Consider the following 19,008-nt stretch of genomic DNA (forward strand, 5'->3'; position numbering starts at 1 on the left):
CCGCGCCCGCAACGTGCTCGCGCCGCCGCCACCCGGCCAAGATGGCCGTCGGGCCCGGGGGGCGGGGCCTCGGCGCCCGCCACACAGAGGAGGGGAGGAAGGAAGGGCGGCCCCGCCGGGGACAGCGGGGCAGGGACGGCCGGCCCTCCTCACCATGGAGACATAGAGAGCGGCTTCCCGGGCTGCGAGCGGCCGCCCCGCTCCCAGGGGAGCCCCCGGGTCGGAACGGCGCGTTCCCAGGACAGACAGGTCTCGCTGGCCTCTGCCTCCACTGGGTAGGTGGCGACCGGCAGCACAAACACTTCGACCGGCCGCTTCTCTTCTCAAGGAAAGGTGTCGCCGACTGCAGTTTCGGCATTAATTAACTACAATGTCGAGTACGCCCGGGGATTGATACAACGCGAAAGGTACCAAGATAAAATAGTCTTGCTAGCCTTTACTTGCCCTAGACTGCGCGTCACCATAACCTGAAACACTGGGACTACGCGCTTCCCTTCCCGTGGGGGAGCATTCTCATGAGCCTATCTCGGGAGCTCGGGCTCCACGGGCAGCCCTGAGCACGGCCCGGGCCCGCGCCCACAGCGGAGGCGGCGCTCCCGCCCACGGCGGCGGGAGCGGGGCGGGCCCGGGCCCACGGCGGCGGGAGCGGGGCGGGCCCGGCCCCGTGGCGGCGGGAGCGGGGCGGGCCCGGGCTCTCGGCGGCGGGAGCGGGGCGGGCCCGGGCCCACGGCGGCGGGAGCGGGGCGGGCCCGGGCCCACGGCGGCGGGAGCGGGGCGGGCCCGGGCCCACGGCGGCGGGTGCGGGGCGGGCCCGGCCCCGGGCGGGAGCGGGCGGGGCGGCGCATGCGCACTGCGGGCTCTCGGCGGCGGCGGCTGTTCCCGGCGGGGTCAGGTGGGAAAGGATCCCGGTTCCCGGCGGGATCAGGTGGGAAAGGTGCGAGCTGCGGCTCTGCCGGGGCCGTGAGGGGAGGAGAAGGAGAAAGAGGAAGGTCCGGGCCGGGAAGAGGCTGGGCTGGCTGAGGAGACCTGTTCGGCGCTGCCGGCCGGGGCCCTCCCGCCGTGCGTGAGGCGTGAGGGGCTCCCGCGTCGCCCCCGCGGCCGGAGAGCGGAGCCCGGGCTGGGCAGCCGCCGGGGCCGTGCCCGGAGTAGGGGCTGCTGCTGCCGCTTCCCCATACTGAGGCGGTTTGTAGGCCGGGGGCACACGGCTGCAAGGTAGTGTTGTCAGCCTGGCTACTTTTCCTTATATTTAATTGTTACAGTTATAATTAATATAATTGATATTGATTGAAAGCTCTAGAAACAAGTCGTGAGGGGACGGCTGCCGGTTGGTTTTTCAAAGCTTTCAGAGGCTTCACCCTCTGGTTGTTCATGGTTTTCACGACAGCGTCCACCTAATATTTACGCTTAACACTCCTTGTAAAGATGTGCTCGCCTCCTTTGAGGAGCAGCTTGTAGCCTTACCGGGTAACTTGGTAAAATCTGGGCTTTCACAAAAATATATTTCAGAAAAAGTTGTTTTTTTTGTTTTTTTTTTTTTTTTTTTCCTGATTAGGAATGCATGTATAAAATTGCCAAATTGATTATCGTAATTATCTTTATTTTTAATGAAATGCATTTTTGACAATGAAAGACTAGTAATTTTCACTGATAGGTTTAAAGCAATGCACTGTAGGCAGGGTAAAAATAATAAGTTTATTTAACTCATTTTGAGAGAGTAATCTGAAGGATCAAAAGTACAGGTAAGCTCGTTGAAATAGGGTGCTGCTGAATGCTTACTATCATTATTAAATATTAATTAATGATTAGCCGTTTTAATGTTTAGCATTTATTCTTCCATCTGATTAAAAAATATGGAAGCATATCCATATTTTGGATATATCTTGAGATCTTTAAAGGCCTTAGATGAGCAAGGGTCCAGCCAAAGAAAATGAGAGCAGGGACAAGAGCTTGTAAATGAGTAATAAAATGAGTAGTGCAGCAAAGAAAATCAGGGAATCTTAGGTGTGAAATTCCCTTCTGTTATGAAAAGGAAAAACAGTCTTATGGATGTTGCAAAAATGCTGAAGTTGTCAGTGCAGCCTTTGTTCAGTTTGCCTGGAAAGGCTGTAGTCAGATATTTGCTAAAAAGAGAGAGAGAGAGAAAAGCCAGATGATCTCTGATCCCCTGAAGGATTCCGAGGAGGTGGTTTGGGAAGGGAATTTGTCAGTAAGTAGAGGACAATTAAAATCAGTGTGCACACAGGAAATATTCTAGTGTGGTTTGTTGAGAGTAGTCTGGATCAAACTTTTTTTTACAATAGCCAATGCAGTTAATAAGGAGGGAATATGGGGAGTCTGTCTTGAGTTTTACAGGATTTCTGTCATTGTTCAAGCTACTGAAGTGTGGTCTAAAAATAATGCTTTTTTAAGAGCTTTTGAATCTGACTTGTAAGTAACTCACTTTTAAACAGGGGTGTCATGAAACATGCTCCTGGAGAGTTCAGTTTTGAGTGTATTTGCACAGTTTCCTGTAATGTGGAACACGAAATTGAAAGGATTGCAAGCACTGTACACCTAAGAGCTGGAATAAAAAACCTTCTTGAGAAGTTTGGTGGCAGGTTGGAAATCAGCATAACTAAGCTCAGTTAACAGGAAATGAAGGAGGAAAAGAACACAGGAATAAAAAAATCAAAGGCCTGGTTAGTGGAAAGGGTGTCAGTGAACAGCAAACAGTATCCCAAAATATGCTGGGCATTTATACTGCATTTGAGCACTGTAATGCATGGTAAAACAAGTATTAATTGAGAATTATGTTCTTTCAACTAGCCAGGTGTTGCTTTATCATATTATCAAGTGTGAGGAAATATAAAGACAAGGAAAGTGATTGCTGAAAAAGGCCCTTAGTTAAAATGGTCTGGTTATTTTTTTAAATAGTGCTGAATACCTAGACTCTGCAAGAATATTAGGTTAGTTAAACTTTGTGAGGGGTGTTTGAAATGCATAGATACTCTAGAAAATAACAAACTAAGTGCAAATTTGATGGGTGCCCTCACGTCAATTGAAGGGTTGCTACAATAAAGGCTACTGATTAACAGGTTCTCTATGAGTTCTCTGTAGATCAAGAGATGCTTGTTTTTAGAAGGTGATACTTGATTTGGATGCTAAAGGGAAACTTTCAGCTTTTAGGTTTAGGGAACCTGAAGCTGAGTGTCCCCAAATCTCTTTCTGCAGAAGTAAGTGTCTGGCCACACGTCTCTCAGGCACAGTCAGGTCTGTCAAGGGCCTTTACAGGTGTGTATTTAAACAGTTCTGTGCATACAGCATGGTGGGATTACAGGTTTTAATAGGGGAAAGCTGCTTTGGAATCTGCAGGATTCCTTGAGACTGGATTTTTATGGATTTTTAGTAGGAAAGACCCATGATGGAGCCTTCAGTGTCTCCTCTTGGGTGTGTGGTGTGCTTACACAAGGGTTTGCTGCCAGCTGTGCACCTTTCAAAGGTGTCTCCTGCTGGTACCCTGAGAACAACATGGCTGGTTTGGTTGGGGAAGGCAGACTGTCCAACTATTTAAATTCATTTCACTCTCTTCATAAACTGTGCTGGCTGAAACATCTTCAATTGGCTGTTGCTACACAGGGCTGGGATGTTTTCTGGAAAAGAGAGAACTTCTCTGAGGAAGATGAGGGATAAAAAGTTCAAGAAGGGAGGAGGAGAAAGCTGCAGTATTATCTTGATCAAAGAATGTGCAAACCACAGAGTGGAAAATAGCAAAATGAAAGTGTGGCCTTGATCATGTCATTAAGATATTCACATGTTCATACTGTCAATAAGGAAACAGCAGGCTGTTAATGATCTTTTGGAATAACTGAATTGGAAAATCAGAGATGTTTCCAGGCAGTGGTTATCAAGATGCAGTGTGCCTTTCCATTTTTTCAGCACGTGTGTCAAGAAAAAGGCCTTCTAAAAAAAACACTTGTTTTTACACAGCCTAAAAAAAGCAAAGAATAATTTTATTAGGTGACTTAAATTCCTTTTAGAGCTAGGTATTGATGTCTCTTTAAAATGAGGTACTTTTACTTCTGCTAGTAAAAATTCCAGAAGTGTTACTTGAGTGAGCTGACCTGTTGCTGCATTATTGTTCCTTTGTACTTCTATCAGCTTTCGCATTTTCAAGTTCTGACAGTATTGGGGAGCTTCAGCAAAGCTGTCCAGAATGTATTGTTCTTGAGCAGGAGGTCTGTCATGAAAATCTGACTCATTTAGTTCAACCATTGAAGATTTTCAGTCTTGCTCATCACTAGTACACAATATGTGGCTGATTTATTTGCCAGCAGTGGTTTGGAGTTGAAATTTCGGGGTTTGAGAAGCTTTTCCTGTTAGATAGAAAGAAATGAGCTCAGTTTAAAACAGCAGGAAACTTGAATGGTGTTTTTTGCTGTTAGGTTTCAGGCCCCCAAGATATAATGCCTCCAACTTTGGAGAACCAGTCTTGCATTATTAAGTTATTTAGAACTTTGTGCTGTGTGCTGAAGCTTTTAAGAAATCTCAACATCGTTATCTTAAGGGATTTTGCATACTTTGGCAATTCCAATAATTTTTTTCTAAAAGCATGTGTAATGAACTTTGTGATGTAATCTGAGTGAACAATGCCATTTCTGTGATTTACTGTATTTTGGTGGGTTTTGATGGAATGATTGCATAGTCCTTTTGTCTTAAAGGTGGGATTTGGAGTTTTTAATTTATTTTCTCTTGAAGTCAAGAGGGTAAATACTTGCTGGTGCTAATATGGAAAAGGTGTTCTCTATGATGTTTTTAAGATGTGATCACTTGAATTACAAGTGAACAGTTTAGCTTTACTTCATGAGGTTGAATTTTCTATGTTTATTTTTAGAGGCTGGAAGAACAGTACTTTTGATGTCTGTAAATCTGAAAATTAAAATGAATGCATCTCAACCTCTCTTAGTTCACTGTCACAAAAGTAAAAATAATTGCACAGAGCTTGGATTAGAAAGTCATTTGATCTTTAAAATTCACAAGTCCAGGATAATAGTCTCCCCAATGCTTAAAAAACATAGTTTGAATTGTGGTGCAGCATGAGGGTTGAACTAAAAGATTTTTGAAGGTCCCTTCCACCACTCCAAACCGTTCTGTGAAAAGTGTTTGTTTTTCAAGTAGCTGAGAACTAAATGTTTTGAATTTTTTCCAGTTTTTTTTTTTTTTTTTAATTTTTTTTTATTTTAAATTTAGATGATGTTAGGTTTAATATGCCTGTGAATATATATGTGAGACATCTGTAGGATTAGCTGTGTAGTGCCCAACATCTCTTCTGAGAGGATGGTGTTTGAACAAGGATTTTGTCTGAAGCCTTTTGTGACGCTTGCTGTTGTCAGTATTTAGATTTTTCTACACATGCAATTATTTCTTCAGATTTTGTTTATGGTAGTTAGGACTGCAACGTTGTATATGGGAAAGCAGCTAAAATATCTGTGTTAAGTCTTATGTTTGCAAAATGAAAAGAAAATACTCAGGGGCCAATAGCAGGCGTTTGGTGCACCACAGAATTCAGATTTCCTGTGTCCCACAAAGGATTTTTAGCTGCAGAATCGTTGGCACATAGGAAATGTTGTCTCTGTAGTGGGTCAGGCTGATCCTGTGGGTCCCATCCTCGCTCAGTCCCTTATTTGCTGCCTGGGACAGGCACTGCAAAACTTGTTCTGAGATGAGCAGAGCATGACTTGATGTCGTGCGTGTAAGCAAAGGAAGAGAGGTCAGCTCTAACGCCTGACTCTTTAGTGCTCTATGTTAAACTGTAAGTTTTAATGTAGTTCTTTTTGTGGATCTAAAGGTTCTTCGGGTTTTTTTTTATTTTTAATATTTTTAGCCACTTCCTAGGAAATAGTGAAGTGCTGTGTACTATACAAAGCCCAGTTTAATTAAGTTGTTGTATGTGTGGTGATAGACTGGCTGTTGAGAATGAGTGGGGATACTTGAACAATGCAAATCACCAGTTAATGATTCCAGATGAAGTTGTAAAGTTAAGGAAATGGTCTGTGAAAAACTGTGGCTATAACCAATTGCTGCAAATGATAGAATTTGTTTAAACTCCCATTCCCTATTTTAGGGGAGAAGTATCTCTTGCTCTGGTTTCTGAATTTGTACATTAAGAGAACTTCTAAGTATGTCTGTGGGAGGGAATGAATTTGTACTGCTAGCCTCTAAATCAACATTTTAAATTTTAATTTCTTAAAAAACAGAACTTGAAAAACCAAATTCTGAAACCCTAACTCCGCATGCATAAATTAGAATGATACAAGCAAACTGTGTCTTATAAATGTTCCAAGTATGCATTGAATTCTTAAGGGCACAGAATTTACATATGTGCTGAACCTCTTAGATATATTACACATATATATTCTATATATTTATACAAATTACTTTATATATATATAAATAAAACGTTCTACAGACATGCAAAAATGCATGTGTGTATATGTACAAACCACATATTCCGTAGGCTATTATTAAATTGTGAGGGCAAAGAATTAAACTGACTATGTGAACAAACAAAATCCTTTCATTTTCCCATCAAGCTAAAAATGTGTCAAAACTAACTGACTTGTTTTTTCTCACTAGAAATGACTACCCCAAACAAGACCCCACCGGGTGCTGATCCAAAGCAGTTAGAGAGGACTGGTACTGTTAGAGAAATAGGCTCCCAAGCAGTTTGGTCTCTTTCATCCTGTAAGCCAGGTAAATCACAAAATGATGCAAAAGTTTGAATGTACATTTCTGTTTTGGGAGGAAGGCATCCACCTCAGTGAAACTGCTGTAGTGTAGGCTGTAGTCTCTACAAATAATGTTGGCCTTCTCCATGTGTGATACAATATGAAAGTTAGAACTGTGTCAGAACTGTTGCTAGGAGGAGCTATATGAACTAAACAGAACTCCTATGTATTTTATATTAACTTTAATTTTTTTTTTACCCAATAAATAAACTAAGCCATGTGAGCAGAATCATACCCAGCACAGTGAAATTGTTGCTGTGCTTTGGGATTTTGCCTGGGTGTGCTCCATTTTTAAGTAAGAATGACCATGCAGCTGGGTGACCCAAATAATATTACTTTTTGTAACTTTGTATGGCCTCAGCCCTTACAGGGTGGCCCTAAAACCCTGCAAGTAAAATGAACCTGAGCTGCAGTTAGTGACACCTACTCAAAATATCTGAAAATCTGTATTCTTTCCCTTTGGGATGGTTGAGTTGCTATTTCAGAAATATCTGTTGGGAATTGATCAGCTGTCTTGCTGCAGCCTAGGGTCAGTGATCCCTTTATGTCACAATATTGTGCTCAGGCTGAAATCCTGGAATACTGGAGAAAAATGTCCCAAGGTTTTGTTGCTCAAACAGGCTGAAGGAAATTTTTTATTGCAGATTAAACTTCAGCTGCTGTATTAGAACTGCAGCTAGTGTGGACAATCAATAAAAGGATGTGCTTAGTAAAAGGACAGATAATAAGGGAATAGAAAATACAAATTATGAATACAAATGAGGGAATGCAAAATACAAAGCTGGAGTTGCTTCTTCTAATGTGATGGCATTAACCTTTAGGAATACTGGTTTTGCCTGTTCTAGCTGGTACTTGAAAAAGCAAAAATATTTCAGGATGTGACTTGAAAAGAAAAGTTACGTTTGGCTAAAATTTTATAATGAATGGTCTCTGCTAATGATTTTTCTTTAGTTCAGCAGTTAAGTTACAGAAGAGGTGGAAAAGTCTAACTGCTTATTGCTCTGGCAACCAATATGAATTACTGCTTAACCACTTGAAATTCAAGGACATGTTGACATGGATTTGCACCCCACAGACCTCAACAGCATTGAACTTCTGCAGATTCTTCTATTTCAGCTTTGTGGTGGAAAAGCATAGATGCACCTTAGATATCTAAAAGTATTTCCTAATATGTTATAACTTGAGAGCCATTAATTTATAAGAGTTGAAGAGCTACATTTGCCTTACACAAATGGGATGTAAAAGATAATCGCACTTTCTTTTTCATAGGGTTTGGAGTGGATCAGTTACGAGATGATAATCTAGAAACTTACTGGCAGTCAGATGGATCACAGCCTCATTTGGTGAACATCCAATTTAGGTATTACAATGTCCTCCCTGTGGGTTAGGGTGCTTTGTGTCACTTCATATCCATTACCATTCACCAAGATAGGAATTCTGGAAGTGCAAGAACTCCTGGGTTAGTTCTGTTATCCAACTGGTAAGCAGTCAGATAGCATTTCTAAAAATGAGATTTTCAAATATTATGATCACTAAATGCCTAAATAAGCAATGAAAAGGAGTGTTTAATGGTATGTCTGTTCTGACAGCATCACATTTGCTCATATAGGGTGACTTGTGTCCTGATTTTTGTATCTTTGAGCGTCATTTGGAGAGTAGATGACTCCTGTGTAACCTAATAGATGAGTTTTAGAAACCTTTTTTTTATTATTATTCCATCCTGTATAGGATGCTTTCAGTACTTGTTCTTTAACCAAACTTGAGATGAGATGTTTCTCCCCCTTTTTTATTTGCTTGCTGTTTCTTGGTATACTGGCATTTCTGAAGGCGGGCAATGGAGCATGGTGAAAATCAACTGTGTGCATAATGTAATGTAGAAAATCACCTGGTCCTTCAACAGCATGTTCCTTATGAATCAGTATATTCATTTTCAGAACATTTAAATCTTTAGTTATTGCAAACTAGCAACAAATTCATCATGAATATTTTTCTTTATGATGTTTACATAGCTTGTGTTGCTTCTTGCAGAAGAAAAACAACAGTGAAGACCTTATGTATTTATGCAGACTACAAATCTGATGAAAGTTACACTCCAAGCAAAATCTCTGTCAGAGTAGGAAATAATTTTCATAATCTCCAGGAAATCCGGGTAGGTCAATGATGCTTTGCATTCTGTCTTAAAACTATTCTCTCTTGTTAGGACATCTGATGTAATAAAGTGTTTTTTGGAGGTAAAATATAGCATTGTTCTTGAAGGGGGAAAATAGCTGGCTTTTTCTGATGTTTGCTTTTAGTTTTTATCTTGTAAATTTAATAGACTGGTTGCTGTATTTTTAAATCAGACTCCTTTACCAAACGTCATTATAATTGAATATATGCATAGGTTAAGTTTTACTTTCAAGTATTGTTTCTAATCTTCTTCTTTTTAATACTGAACAGTCACTGAGATGTAAAAATTTTGGATGGGATGCAGTTTTTTATCAATATGATGCAAAATTGAATTTTCACTTCTTCATATCAACTGAAGATTTTAAATGAGACAGAGTTGTAGTGTTTTGTTAGTGATTTTATTTATACAATGATCAAAGCCAGTATTTTTATGGTGATGTTTCTAGTCAGAACTGTGATAAGATTTGAGTTGCTTTAAGTGCTCAGTCTTGCTTACCTTTTAGTTAACAGTAAAAGCAGATTTGGAATAATCCCTGACCTTGGTAGAAGCCCACCTTGGAAACTAATCGGGTTACTCATAAGCAGGTATCCTTGCTCCTTCTGAGTCAGGGGAGCCTCATGTTTCAAATTCCTCTTCTCTGGAGCTCAGCAGTAACTGGCTGGTATTTTGGGGAGGTTTAACTTACCAGCCTTATATGGCGGGTGTTACAATAACAGAAGGACTGGGGTGATGAGAAAAGGGATGTGCTAAATGGTGGCTTGAATGTGTTTTACTTCTGGAATTTATTTTTTTCACTTTGGTTTTCAGCTTTGAATAACAATTCCAAGTCCCAAGAGCAGGTTGTAAGTAGAAGGTTGTAGATGCAGTGGGAGTAAAAAAGAGTGTAGTAGAGATGTCTGTTAGCATTATCTATCTACAGTCTATGTACATCCTATCAGTGATACGTGGTGGTCTCCCAAGTTTTGACCTATACTGTTATCCTAAATCTTAAACGGAAGTCTCTTGGTGTGTTGTATTTCTTTAATTTAATTCATTAAATATTCTTTTGGAAGAAATGAATCACCACGTTATTTTGACTTTGATCAGCTGCAAGTTCTGCCTTTCCACCTTCCCACTCGTACCGTAGCAATTTGGGAGCTGTGCAGTGTCTGAGGAATGGGCACAGCTGGAGCCTTTCCCGTTGGGCTGCGGGTCAGTCTCCCGCATGGCCACTAGATGTCATTGTTGTCCTTAATGAGCACTTCGGTTTTTGCACTTTTAGCTGCCCTTTCAGTAACTAAATGATTATTGTCCTTCCTGTAGTCATGCTTAGTACAGCACTGTACATCTCACTGCCTAACTGAAGTTTCTCATACAGCGATAAACTCCCACTCTTGAGGGTATGTGGGTCATTAACATATTAAAGATCTATAAAGCAATAAAATCTATAACAAGTGTGTTAGTTTTCTCCAGTGTCTCAAGCAATATTTCTTTAGCTCTTTTCTTGCCAAACACGGGATTTTATGCATAATGTATGTAGTTAAAAATGGTACTTCTATATGAAACAAGTTACTAGCATTTTTATGGTATATGAATGTGACTATAATGTGATGCATGACAGAGTAATTCTTATGCATACCACATGCTCATGTGCTCTTTTTACTTCCAAATTGGGGAGAAAATATGGTCATGCTTCTTATTAATGAGATACAATACACTGATGCTGTAAAATTCTTGTGACTGTCATCACCATGATGTTACATGTTGCTATCAATTTTCATATTTCCTGAACTGCTTTAGTCTGTTTCTTAAATTTTCCTTCAGTTCTGAAACTTTCTTCAGCTACCCTGACACATGAGGAGGTTATTAAAGCAGTGTGAACTGTTATGAGCTCTTTACAGAAATCTGCTTAATTATACAATGATTCCATTGGCTTCAGTACTGATTAACTGGGTGGAAAATCAGGCTAAAGCATTTTATATTTTTCCATGGATGCTTGCCCAACTCATAGTGTCTAATGAATGTGTTTTCTTTCCTAATGGTCTAATTTTCAACACAATGCAATATGCTGTTAGGCTAAACTTTGTCACAAATGTAAGATCAGTTTTAGTTTGTATTCTGGGATGTAGGCATATCTTTTTTGGAACCTTAGATGAATTTATTTTCTGAGTAAAAGGTTTCTTCTCCCTCATTTGTACCCCATGGTAAGGGTGAGAACAGCCCTTGCAATCTGGCAGGATTATTCCCTTGCTCACTGCAGTTAAGGTGTGTGCACTCAGCCTTCTCCTGTGACTTCAGTGCCATTCTATCACAGCTGTCAAGCTTGGAGAGCAAATATCTTCTCATTTCCAGTCATGGGGTTTTCCCATGTGATGGTACAAACAGTCTGGAATGACAAGATAGTCTGTAGAGGCATTTTTGGAACAGCATCCAGACTCCTCAGAATATGATTTAAGTTATTACACTTTTTCATTATGTAAAAATAACCCACTGCAAAGAGTATGGGTGAAATGCTGTCTGTGAGAGATCTCTGGTCTCTTCAAGTGATTCTCACCTGCTTATTGCATTTGTACCCCTCTGAGACATTCAGATGTTCAGTAGTTCATGTTGTTGTGAGAAGACTAAGTGTTCCGATGCTAAGTGCAGGTGGTATTTCAGGGTATGTTTTCTATCCATGTATGATATATCTGTATATACACACCTTGTAGCTTCAGTGGTTTCTGCTCTCAGCCTGTAATGTAGGGTCTTTACACAGACTCAAGTGAAAGCCCTCTAATGTTAATACACCTTCCGTGACAACAGTGTGAGGTCTTTGTTTTAGGTGTTTGTTGGAGTTGCTTGTTTGTTTGCTTTTCCTTTGGACTGCTGTCTGGTTTGTTTGCAGTTTGTTTTCCATCCCTTTTGGCCTTGCCTGGTGTTTTGTAAGCAGGTGCAAGCACAGCATCCCCCCTGGTGGCGTGGGGCTGTGGCTGAGCACCACGGACAGGGCTCCTTCTTCCCTGTTTGGAGAGATTCTGACTAGAGAGGGAAGTTACCAACTGGGGTAATGCCCAAGCTGAGAGGCTTTTCCGAGAGCTAGTTACATTACAGTGTGACCCTACTGTAATGCCTTTGCTCCTGCAGTGTCCAGGGACTGTAGTGAAGAGGTTGGACTCAGCCAGATGTTTTCTGGCTAAGAAATCCATCAGTGAGCAATCATCTCCTGTTTTCTCTACGTGGAGTAAACTTAGATCCTGATGAGTGAGGACATGGTAGTTTGTCCCAGGGCTGTCACGAGGTAATCAATCAAGAAGGTGCATTTTGGTGAGTCTCTAATCAAACATCTCTAAGGTGCATTTTAAACTGCTTTCCACTGAAGTTGGAGTACTGAGTTGTTACTCCTTTATATTCCTGACTAGGCTTCAGGTACTTTGGTTAGAAACCATTCCTCTGGTCTTTCTTCCATTCAAGAAAAGGGGCATTTCTGACCACTAATTTTTCCTTGGGTTCAGAATGTCAATTAAAAATAGTCTGCCTTCTGCAAGCTACTCTTCACGCTAAGAAAAGACTGAATAAACTTTAGTTTTATAGAATTTCAATCTGTAGTCTTTCTTGTTGCTCTCTAGGATGCTCCATAGACACAATCATCACACCAGCTGTTCATTTTGGTTGTTGTCTTGCTGTTACTACTGGCTGAGGATGGATTTGTTTCATCAGGATGCACACAGGACCTGTTCCTCTCATCAAAATTAACTGGTGCTGGAAATCTGCAGAGCAGGGGAGTAGAATGCTCTACTGGTATTGGTTAGTTATTAGGCCTTGTGATTGATGTCAAGAGTAGGAATCAAATTTCAGAAGCAGGGTTATTTCCATTTGTACTCCCTACAAATTTCCACCTTTCAGCAGAGGATATTTTATGAATCCCCAACTGGGATGTTCACATGAACTCATCTTAACAAAGACAAGGCAGAATTAAATGATGTAACATCACTGTTCCCTGCCAATATCATCATCACTGTAATTGATATGACCTTTTCATCATTCGTGTGCTTATGGAAATAGCTAATATATGCTTCAAGCTGTGGAAATTAGGAACAGGATTACAATTTTCCTGCCCTTTGATACTGTGGAATGGTAAGACATCAGAGCAGAGCTTGCTGTGCAGTTCTGCAAAATACAGTTATTGAAATAGCCTTTTATGCATATGAGGTGTGTGTATACAAATAGGGAGGTCCACATTAGAGCTAGTAGAATAGTGGAAAATTATTTTTGCCCACACACTATAAAATTGTTAAGCCTTTAAATCTTACCTTGCTGTGAAATAATATTTTAATATAAATAAACATCTCTTCTGTAGAGAAAAACTAAACGTGTTTTTTATGCTGTGGCACATGTTGCACGTAAAAGATATTTTTTCTTTTGTGTCTGAGCATTCCAAAACAAATCTATGAAGAAACCTTTTCTTGCCACAGAAGGGCTCAATTAGGGAGGGGTACCTTAAAGAGGCCCTGTATTTTTAATTCTGTCAGTCTGACTTGACTTTCTGAAGCCGAGGAAAAGCCATGTGAAACAATGTGGCAACAGCTCTATGGAAGGCAGCAAGTTGATGAAGTACAGAGCTTTCCTCGAGGGAACTGCAGTACAGAGAGCCTAGGAACGCATGGAAGCACTGAGGGTTACATATGTGTGAAAGCCTCTCCTGCACCTACAGCCCTCTTCATGATAATTCATTCAAGTTCCACTGTGGAAAAGAAATTGGAAAATCACCGCCCTCACAATAAGCATTTCTTGCTAATATCTAATCTAAACCTTAGTTTAAGGCCATTCCTCCTTGTCCTATCATGCCTTTGTAAAATGTCTCTGTTCTTCTTTTTTGTAGGTTCCCTTGGTACTGGAAGGCCACAATTAGGTCACACTGCCACCTTCTCTTCCTTGTTTCATCTCTTTTCTGTGCATGAAGTTCCAGTAGGAGGATTTGAAAAGATTTCCCCCAAATCCTTGTTAGATTTTTACGGAAGTAAAATATTTTTTGGTACTAGTGGCTTAAAAATTCAGATTTTTAAAACTGTATGTTGTCAGTGCAGGTAAGCTGTCCTTCAGCATGATGGGGGAGTTTTTCATTGGCTTTAATGCAAACTTTCACTATTGTGTTCTAATTACAGTACTTTAAAAAAATTCTCTGGTGGACATGAGCAGGTTGCACATAGTGCTGCTGTGTGTGAGAGAGGAAAGAGCCATGTGCTTGAACTTTTTATATTGAAAACCAACTGCAAATTTCAGTGAGCATTATTCTCTAGCACTCTTTTGAAGCATATAGGATAATATTGCTGTTGTAGAGTAGTAATCATGTTAATTAGTGGAAAAACTGCTAGTTTTCCTTGATAGTTTCTTACCTTCTCTGTATCCCTGAAAGATTTATTCAAGGAAGACTTCAATAATGGAGATCAGTGTACCAATAGACCAGCTCCTTTACCATTCCTAATTAGTATAAATGGAGGATCTCTTCTCCACAAGAATATAGTGTTGTGAAGGGAGTGGAGTACCTGTATGGTGCTCCATATGTGTTAATATGTGTGTGTTAATAAAAGCTCTGTGAGAGTAGGGCCTGTCATTGTTCCTCTTTGCACATTTTGCCAGGGGCATGCTTATGTACAAAAGTTCTAGCTAGAGTAGTGGAATAGTCTTCTTTTCTTTCCTTAGTTTTATTTTTAACTCTACCAACTTCTGCACCTGATTTACATACACACAGACGTGCACACATTGTGCTTCTGGCTTTTGTGAAAGCATTTTATGTAGCCTTTAGCCCTTAGTACTACATATAGCTTTGCTTCTTTTACACCATGGCTTTTTCTTTTAAATGCCTGGATAGAGCAGAGATGCTGATCTGTCTCCCTTTGATAGTCTCCCAGATTTTTAGGCTGATCAGTCAAATTTCTGTGTTCTTTAGCTCCTAGGAATTGGTCCAAATATGTATATTGATTTACAGTAGATCATATCTATTTAAAACAGTAGCCCCCGTGCCCTTCACTCCCTGAAATTTCCAAGTTGTAATCAAACTTATGTGCTATCAGGCTGAAGGAAGAAAAGCATGTTTTTCTTTTACATGCTCAAAATGTAGTGAAAATCCCAGTGGACAGTCGTGTTTACAAGGGTAACTGTCTGCATTCAATTGTGGGTTATAAAAGTGCTTGCTTGAATAAATACACAGAGCTATCAGACAGAACAACCAATCGTTCCTTGGACTAATTGACCTTGTCAGTAGAATAGAAACACTTGCAAATAAAATTCCCATTGCCAGCAAAGTTGCAACTGAAAACCCCTGAAGAAACTGTGTATATCCTCTAACTATCTTGGAATGCAATGATTCAGGCAGCAGACATGTGCAGTGGGAGGGGGCAGGAGGGGGGAATCATTAACCAACAGAGTTTGTATGTACCAGCAGTTTTCAGAGGGCTCCTTTTGCAGTGTGAGGCTGTATGCATTCCTCAAATCATTAAGTAGTTCACTTTCCATATTCAGAGTTATGTTTTCTACCAGTTGTTACTACTTTTACCATCCCTTGGGTCCCCCTGTATGATTTGTTTTGCTGGGCTGCTTTTATTATGGTGTAGCCTTTTCAGAAAAGGCAAAGGTGTTTGGCTGGTAACCACAGCATGTTGTAATGCGGGTGGAGTGTGTTTGTCATTCTGCAGCAATGGTTGACTTCTATGAATGCCAGTGTCTATAACCACACAGGCTGTGGCAGTTTATCTTTTTGAATATATTTGGATTGCATAACAGTGGAAAAGAATTGCAGTAAATATCAGAATATCTGGTCTTCCAATCAAAAGCACGGTGGAACCATTTTTTTACTTTACCCAATGATGAGTCATGTATCTTCCCATTAAAAGGAAAATATTTCACTCCAGAAATAAGTCTTCATAAGTGAATTAGTCATATATCAGACATTTCCTTTTAAAAGTTTGGATAATATCACACAGGTGGAAGTAGTATTAAGAAAGAAAGCAACAGTGAAAGACACAACAGGCTTCACTGTGTACTATAAAAACATGATTTTATTTTGGTTAGAAAACAAAACAGGAAAAATGGCATTTGGAAAATAAAGTCTGAAAAACGGTCTAGTTAGCTGCTAAATAAACTTCAGAGATGAAGGTTAAAAAAAACCCCACCAAGATTTGTAAAAGGAGGCGGGAGGGGAATAGTGTATTTCACCTTAAGTAAGGGACAATGTGTAATAAGGGATTTTGTGGTTTTACAGCTCGGTGCATGTGTTTGAAAGCTGTTCTCTCAGCAACGTGGGTGGCAGGTTATGCTACCATATAATGTATTGTAGTTGGCTCTCCACACTTGTCAGGGTTAGCGTTCAACCATTCGGAAAATTTTCCCATTGTTCTATCATGTGAACCAAGGCTAGTGTTGAATTCCCAATAACCTTCTGCAGGAAAAAGAGGTTTAATTAGAAAGTTTGAAATTTGATTACTTTTGTTATTGTCTTAATGCACTTCTCTCTCATTTTGGTGCTTATCTGCAAATGCAATTGATTTTTGCTCAGGAAGATGAAAAACAAACTTAACTCTGTACTGCAGTTGCTTCCACACTTTAAAAAGAAAACTTATATATTCAATTCTGTCTTTCTTCAGCATTAACACTCTATTTCCATCTTAAACATGTTTGCTTTAGATGGCTCATAGCTTTTGGCAGCTACTGCATTTTTAGCAAATAATACTGTTTCTAGTAAGAGTTGCAAAAAAAAAAAAACTTTGTGTGAGGTCCTTGTAAACTGAACCTTGGGAACGTTATGTTATTTCTGTATTTTCCCTTCTTTTGTGCTTCTTCCCTATTTGTGTCATGGTTATAAATTACATCGTTTGAACTAGAGAATTAAAAACATTTCATTTTGTGATTCCTGTAATTTTAAAAAAGAGAATGTTTGTTTTATGTGTATATTTTTTTTTCTTTTTACCTGTTATTTCAGAGGCTGGCACACAGAGAAATAAGCAGTTATGGTATTGAAATTCCATTGTGCCAGCACCTCCAGGGCATAATCCAAAAACCCAGAAAAATCGCCTGCTGGGTTGTATGCAGTAAGCTTGTGTGAACATCAGTGTCTGCTGTTCACACATCATTTTTTACTGGAAGTTCCTGTTGGAATAAAGGTTCAGTGTTTGGAGAGTGTACTGGGATACTTGTTGGTCATTGGTTTTTCAAAGCTTGTAGGGATTTCTAATTACACTTTACCAGTGTAGGCTCACTAGATACTTCTTGCAGATAATCATTAATGTTCCAGAAGTAAGAGAAGCAAGCAGGGATTTGGCAACATAAAAACTGTAACAAGAAAGATCTCGGTGCACTTCCTTTAGGCATTCTCTTGAAGACTGAACATGGGAGTGAGGAATAAGGTGGGTGGATGGAGGGGGAGGTGACAGCATCACAGAAGACACTCACATACTTAGTTTCCCTACTTCAGTATTTAACCCCTTCCCTTCCTTCCCCCTCCTTTTTTTAAGCAAGTGTAGTGTCTAGTTGACATTTTAAAACATCCAAGTGCCTCCAGCATTTCAACTTGTGGTGGGTGTAAGTGTGTTGCTCATCTAGATCATCTTCATGGTGCTCAGTCAGGTGAACCCCCTCAGCTGATCAGAATTTGTTTGAACTGTGGTTTACAAAACGTGATACTGTGCACTTGTAAACTGGAGCATGTAGCAACATCTGCTTTATCTTGTGTTTGATCTCTCTGCACTTGGATAGAAGGATGGAGACCATGGTAGACAAACTGTTTAATAAAGCTTTTTACTTGGGTGTTCCTGGTCACATAAGGCTTTAAGGTTTGAACTAGGGACAGTGAAAATCTTTGTTGAAAATCTTTGCTGTGTCATTTAGTGGCTTCTGGGGAGGTGGATCCTAGACAGCCGACCTTGCAGTTATTTAGCAAGGAGGTAGGTACCATTGAAGAAACTGTCTGCTGCCTTCTTTGATCTCAAAAAGGCAGCATGTTGGGAAGGAGATCTTGGAAAAGTACAACAGACCTGTATTTGGAAGGGAAATTATATTTTTCTGTAGTAAAGGGCCCTGCATACTGCATGGAAATTGTTAAATAAAGAGCTACTTCTCTGTCTCATTTTTCTTCTTCTTCTTCTTCTTCTTCTTCTTCTTCTTCTAGCCTACCACATTCTATAGTCATGCTCTTTCCCATTCTGTAAGTTCCCTAGGCCTGAATAATCCAAAATTATCTCCTCTGGTTTTGGATCCAAATGTGAAAACGTTGTGGGAGTCACACCCCATCTCTTGCTTGAAGGATGTAAAACAGTTGTGTCAAAGCTGACAGTAAGATGCTGCTCACTCACTCCTGCTTTCCTCTTTCTGGAGAGCTTGCTCACCATTGGGAAACTTCTTGCCTTTAAGCTACTTTTGTCTACACTGTGAAATAGGATTGGGAGGATAAAGTCAGTGAATTATAAACAATCATCTTTGATTTACCTGATTGCCTTCATAGACTTAACTGTGGAGAGTAATCCTTGGAGGGAGCACTAGATATTTTCAGACTTTAAGAACTGCTAAATACATGCAGCAAGGTCAAATCCAAGACTGATTCTGATCCCTCTGGATGCTGCTACTAGCATAGTATTAAAATCCTCCAAAGACTAAAGCCAGCAGTCAACATTTAATTTGGTTTCAGCATAACAAAAGATATAAAAGGAATGGGAATTTTCTTGGATATCTAAGAAAGTTCTATGCTGTCATCTCAACTGGTGCTGGTCGGCTGGCACAGCATATCTCATTTTCTGTTTCACTTGAACAACTTGTAAGCACCAGGAGCTGGAAACCTTGTGTGACTGTGTTCACCACCCTTTGCCAAACCAACAGTTTGGCACTGGGTGGAGAGAGGAAGTAGCCCCAGTTTGGAAGGAATTAGGAGCCAATTTGCCCACCACTTATTATTCTTTGTATGTGTGGCTTCCATGTTATAATACCTTCATTTGTATCTTTACAAATAATGGGCTATTTTTAGTACATACTGCCTTGTGGCAAAGTTATCAGGTGTTTCTATTAATTAGGATTAAAAAAACACCCAAACAAATCCATTTAATATGATGAATGTGCCATGCTTTGTCAAGT

At 40.3% G+C, this 19,008-nt stretch overlaps 1 protein-coding gene across 8 annotated transcripts in view; it reads left to right on the plus strand.

The window, feature by feature from the left end:
- Positions 1 to 121: 121 nt before the first annotated feature.
- ANAPC10 (anaphase promoting complex subunit 10) overlaps positions 122 to 19,008 on the plus strand; it is a 32,662-nt gene continuing 13,775 nt past the window's right edge. For 2 of the 8 annotated variants that reach the window (XM_066318094.1, XM_066318101.1), the window contains exons 1-4: positions 915 to 934; positions 6,613 to 6,729; positions 8,034 to 8,124; positions 8,793 to 8,913. In XM_066318094.1, the coding sequence (XP_066174191.1) occupies positions 6,615 to 6,729; positions 8,034 to 8,124; positions 8,793 to 8,913 (327 nt within the window). In that variant the 5' untranslated portion in view covers positions 915 to 934; positions 6,613 to 6,614. Of the gene's footprint in view, positions 276 to 339; positions 408 to 873; positions 893 to 914; positions 935 to 1,383; positions 1,465 to 6,612; positions 6,730 to 8,033; positions 8,125 to 8,792; positions 8,914 to 9,986; positions 10,368 to 19,008 lie in introns of those variants that run through there. The other 6 variants (XM_066318102.1, XM_066318097.1, XM_066318095.1 and 3 more) reach the window with 6 other exon arrangements.

This window comes from Sylvia atricapilla, chromosome 4 (assembly GCF_009819655.1).
Source record: "Sylvia atricapilla isolate bSylAtr1 chromosome 4, bSylAtr1.pri, whole genome shotgun sequence".
Taxonomy (NCBI): Eukaryota; Metazoa; Chordata; class Aves; order Passeriformes; family Sylviidae; genus Sylvia; species Sylvia atricapilla.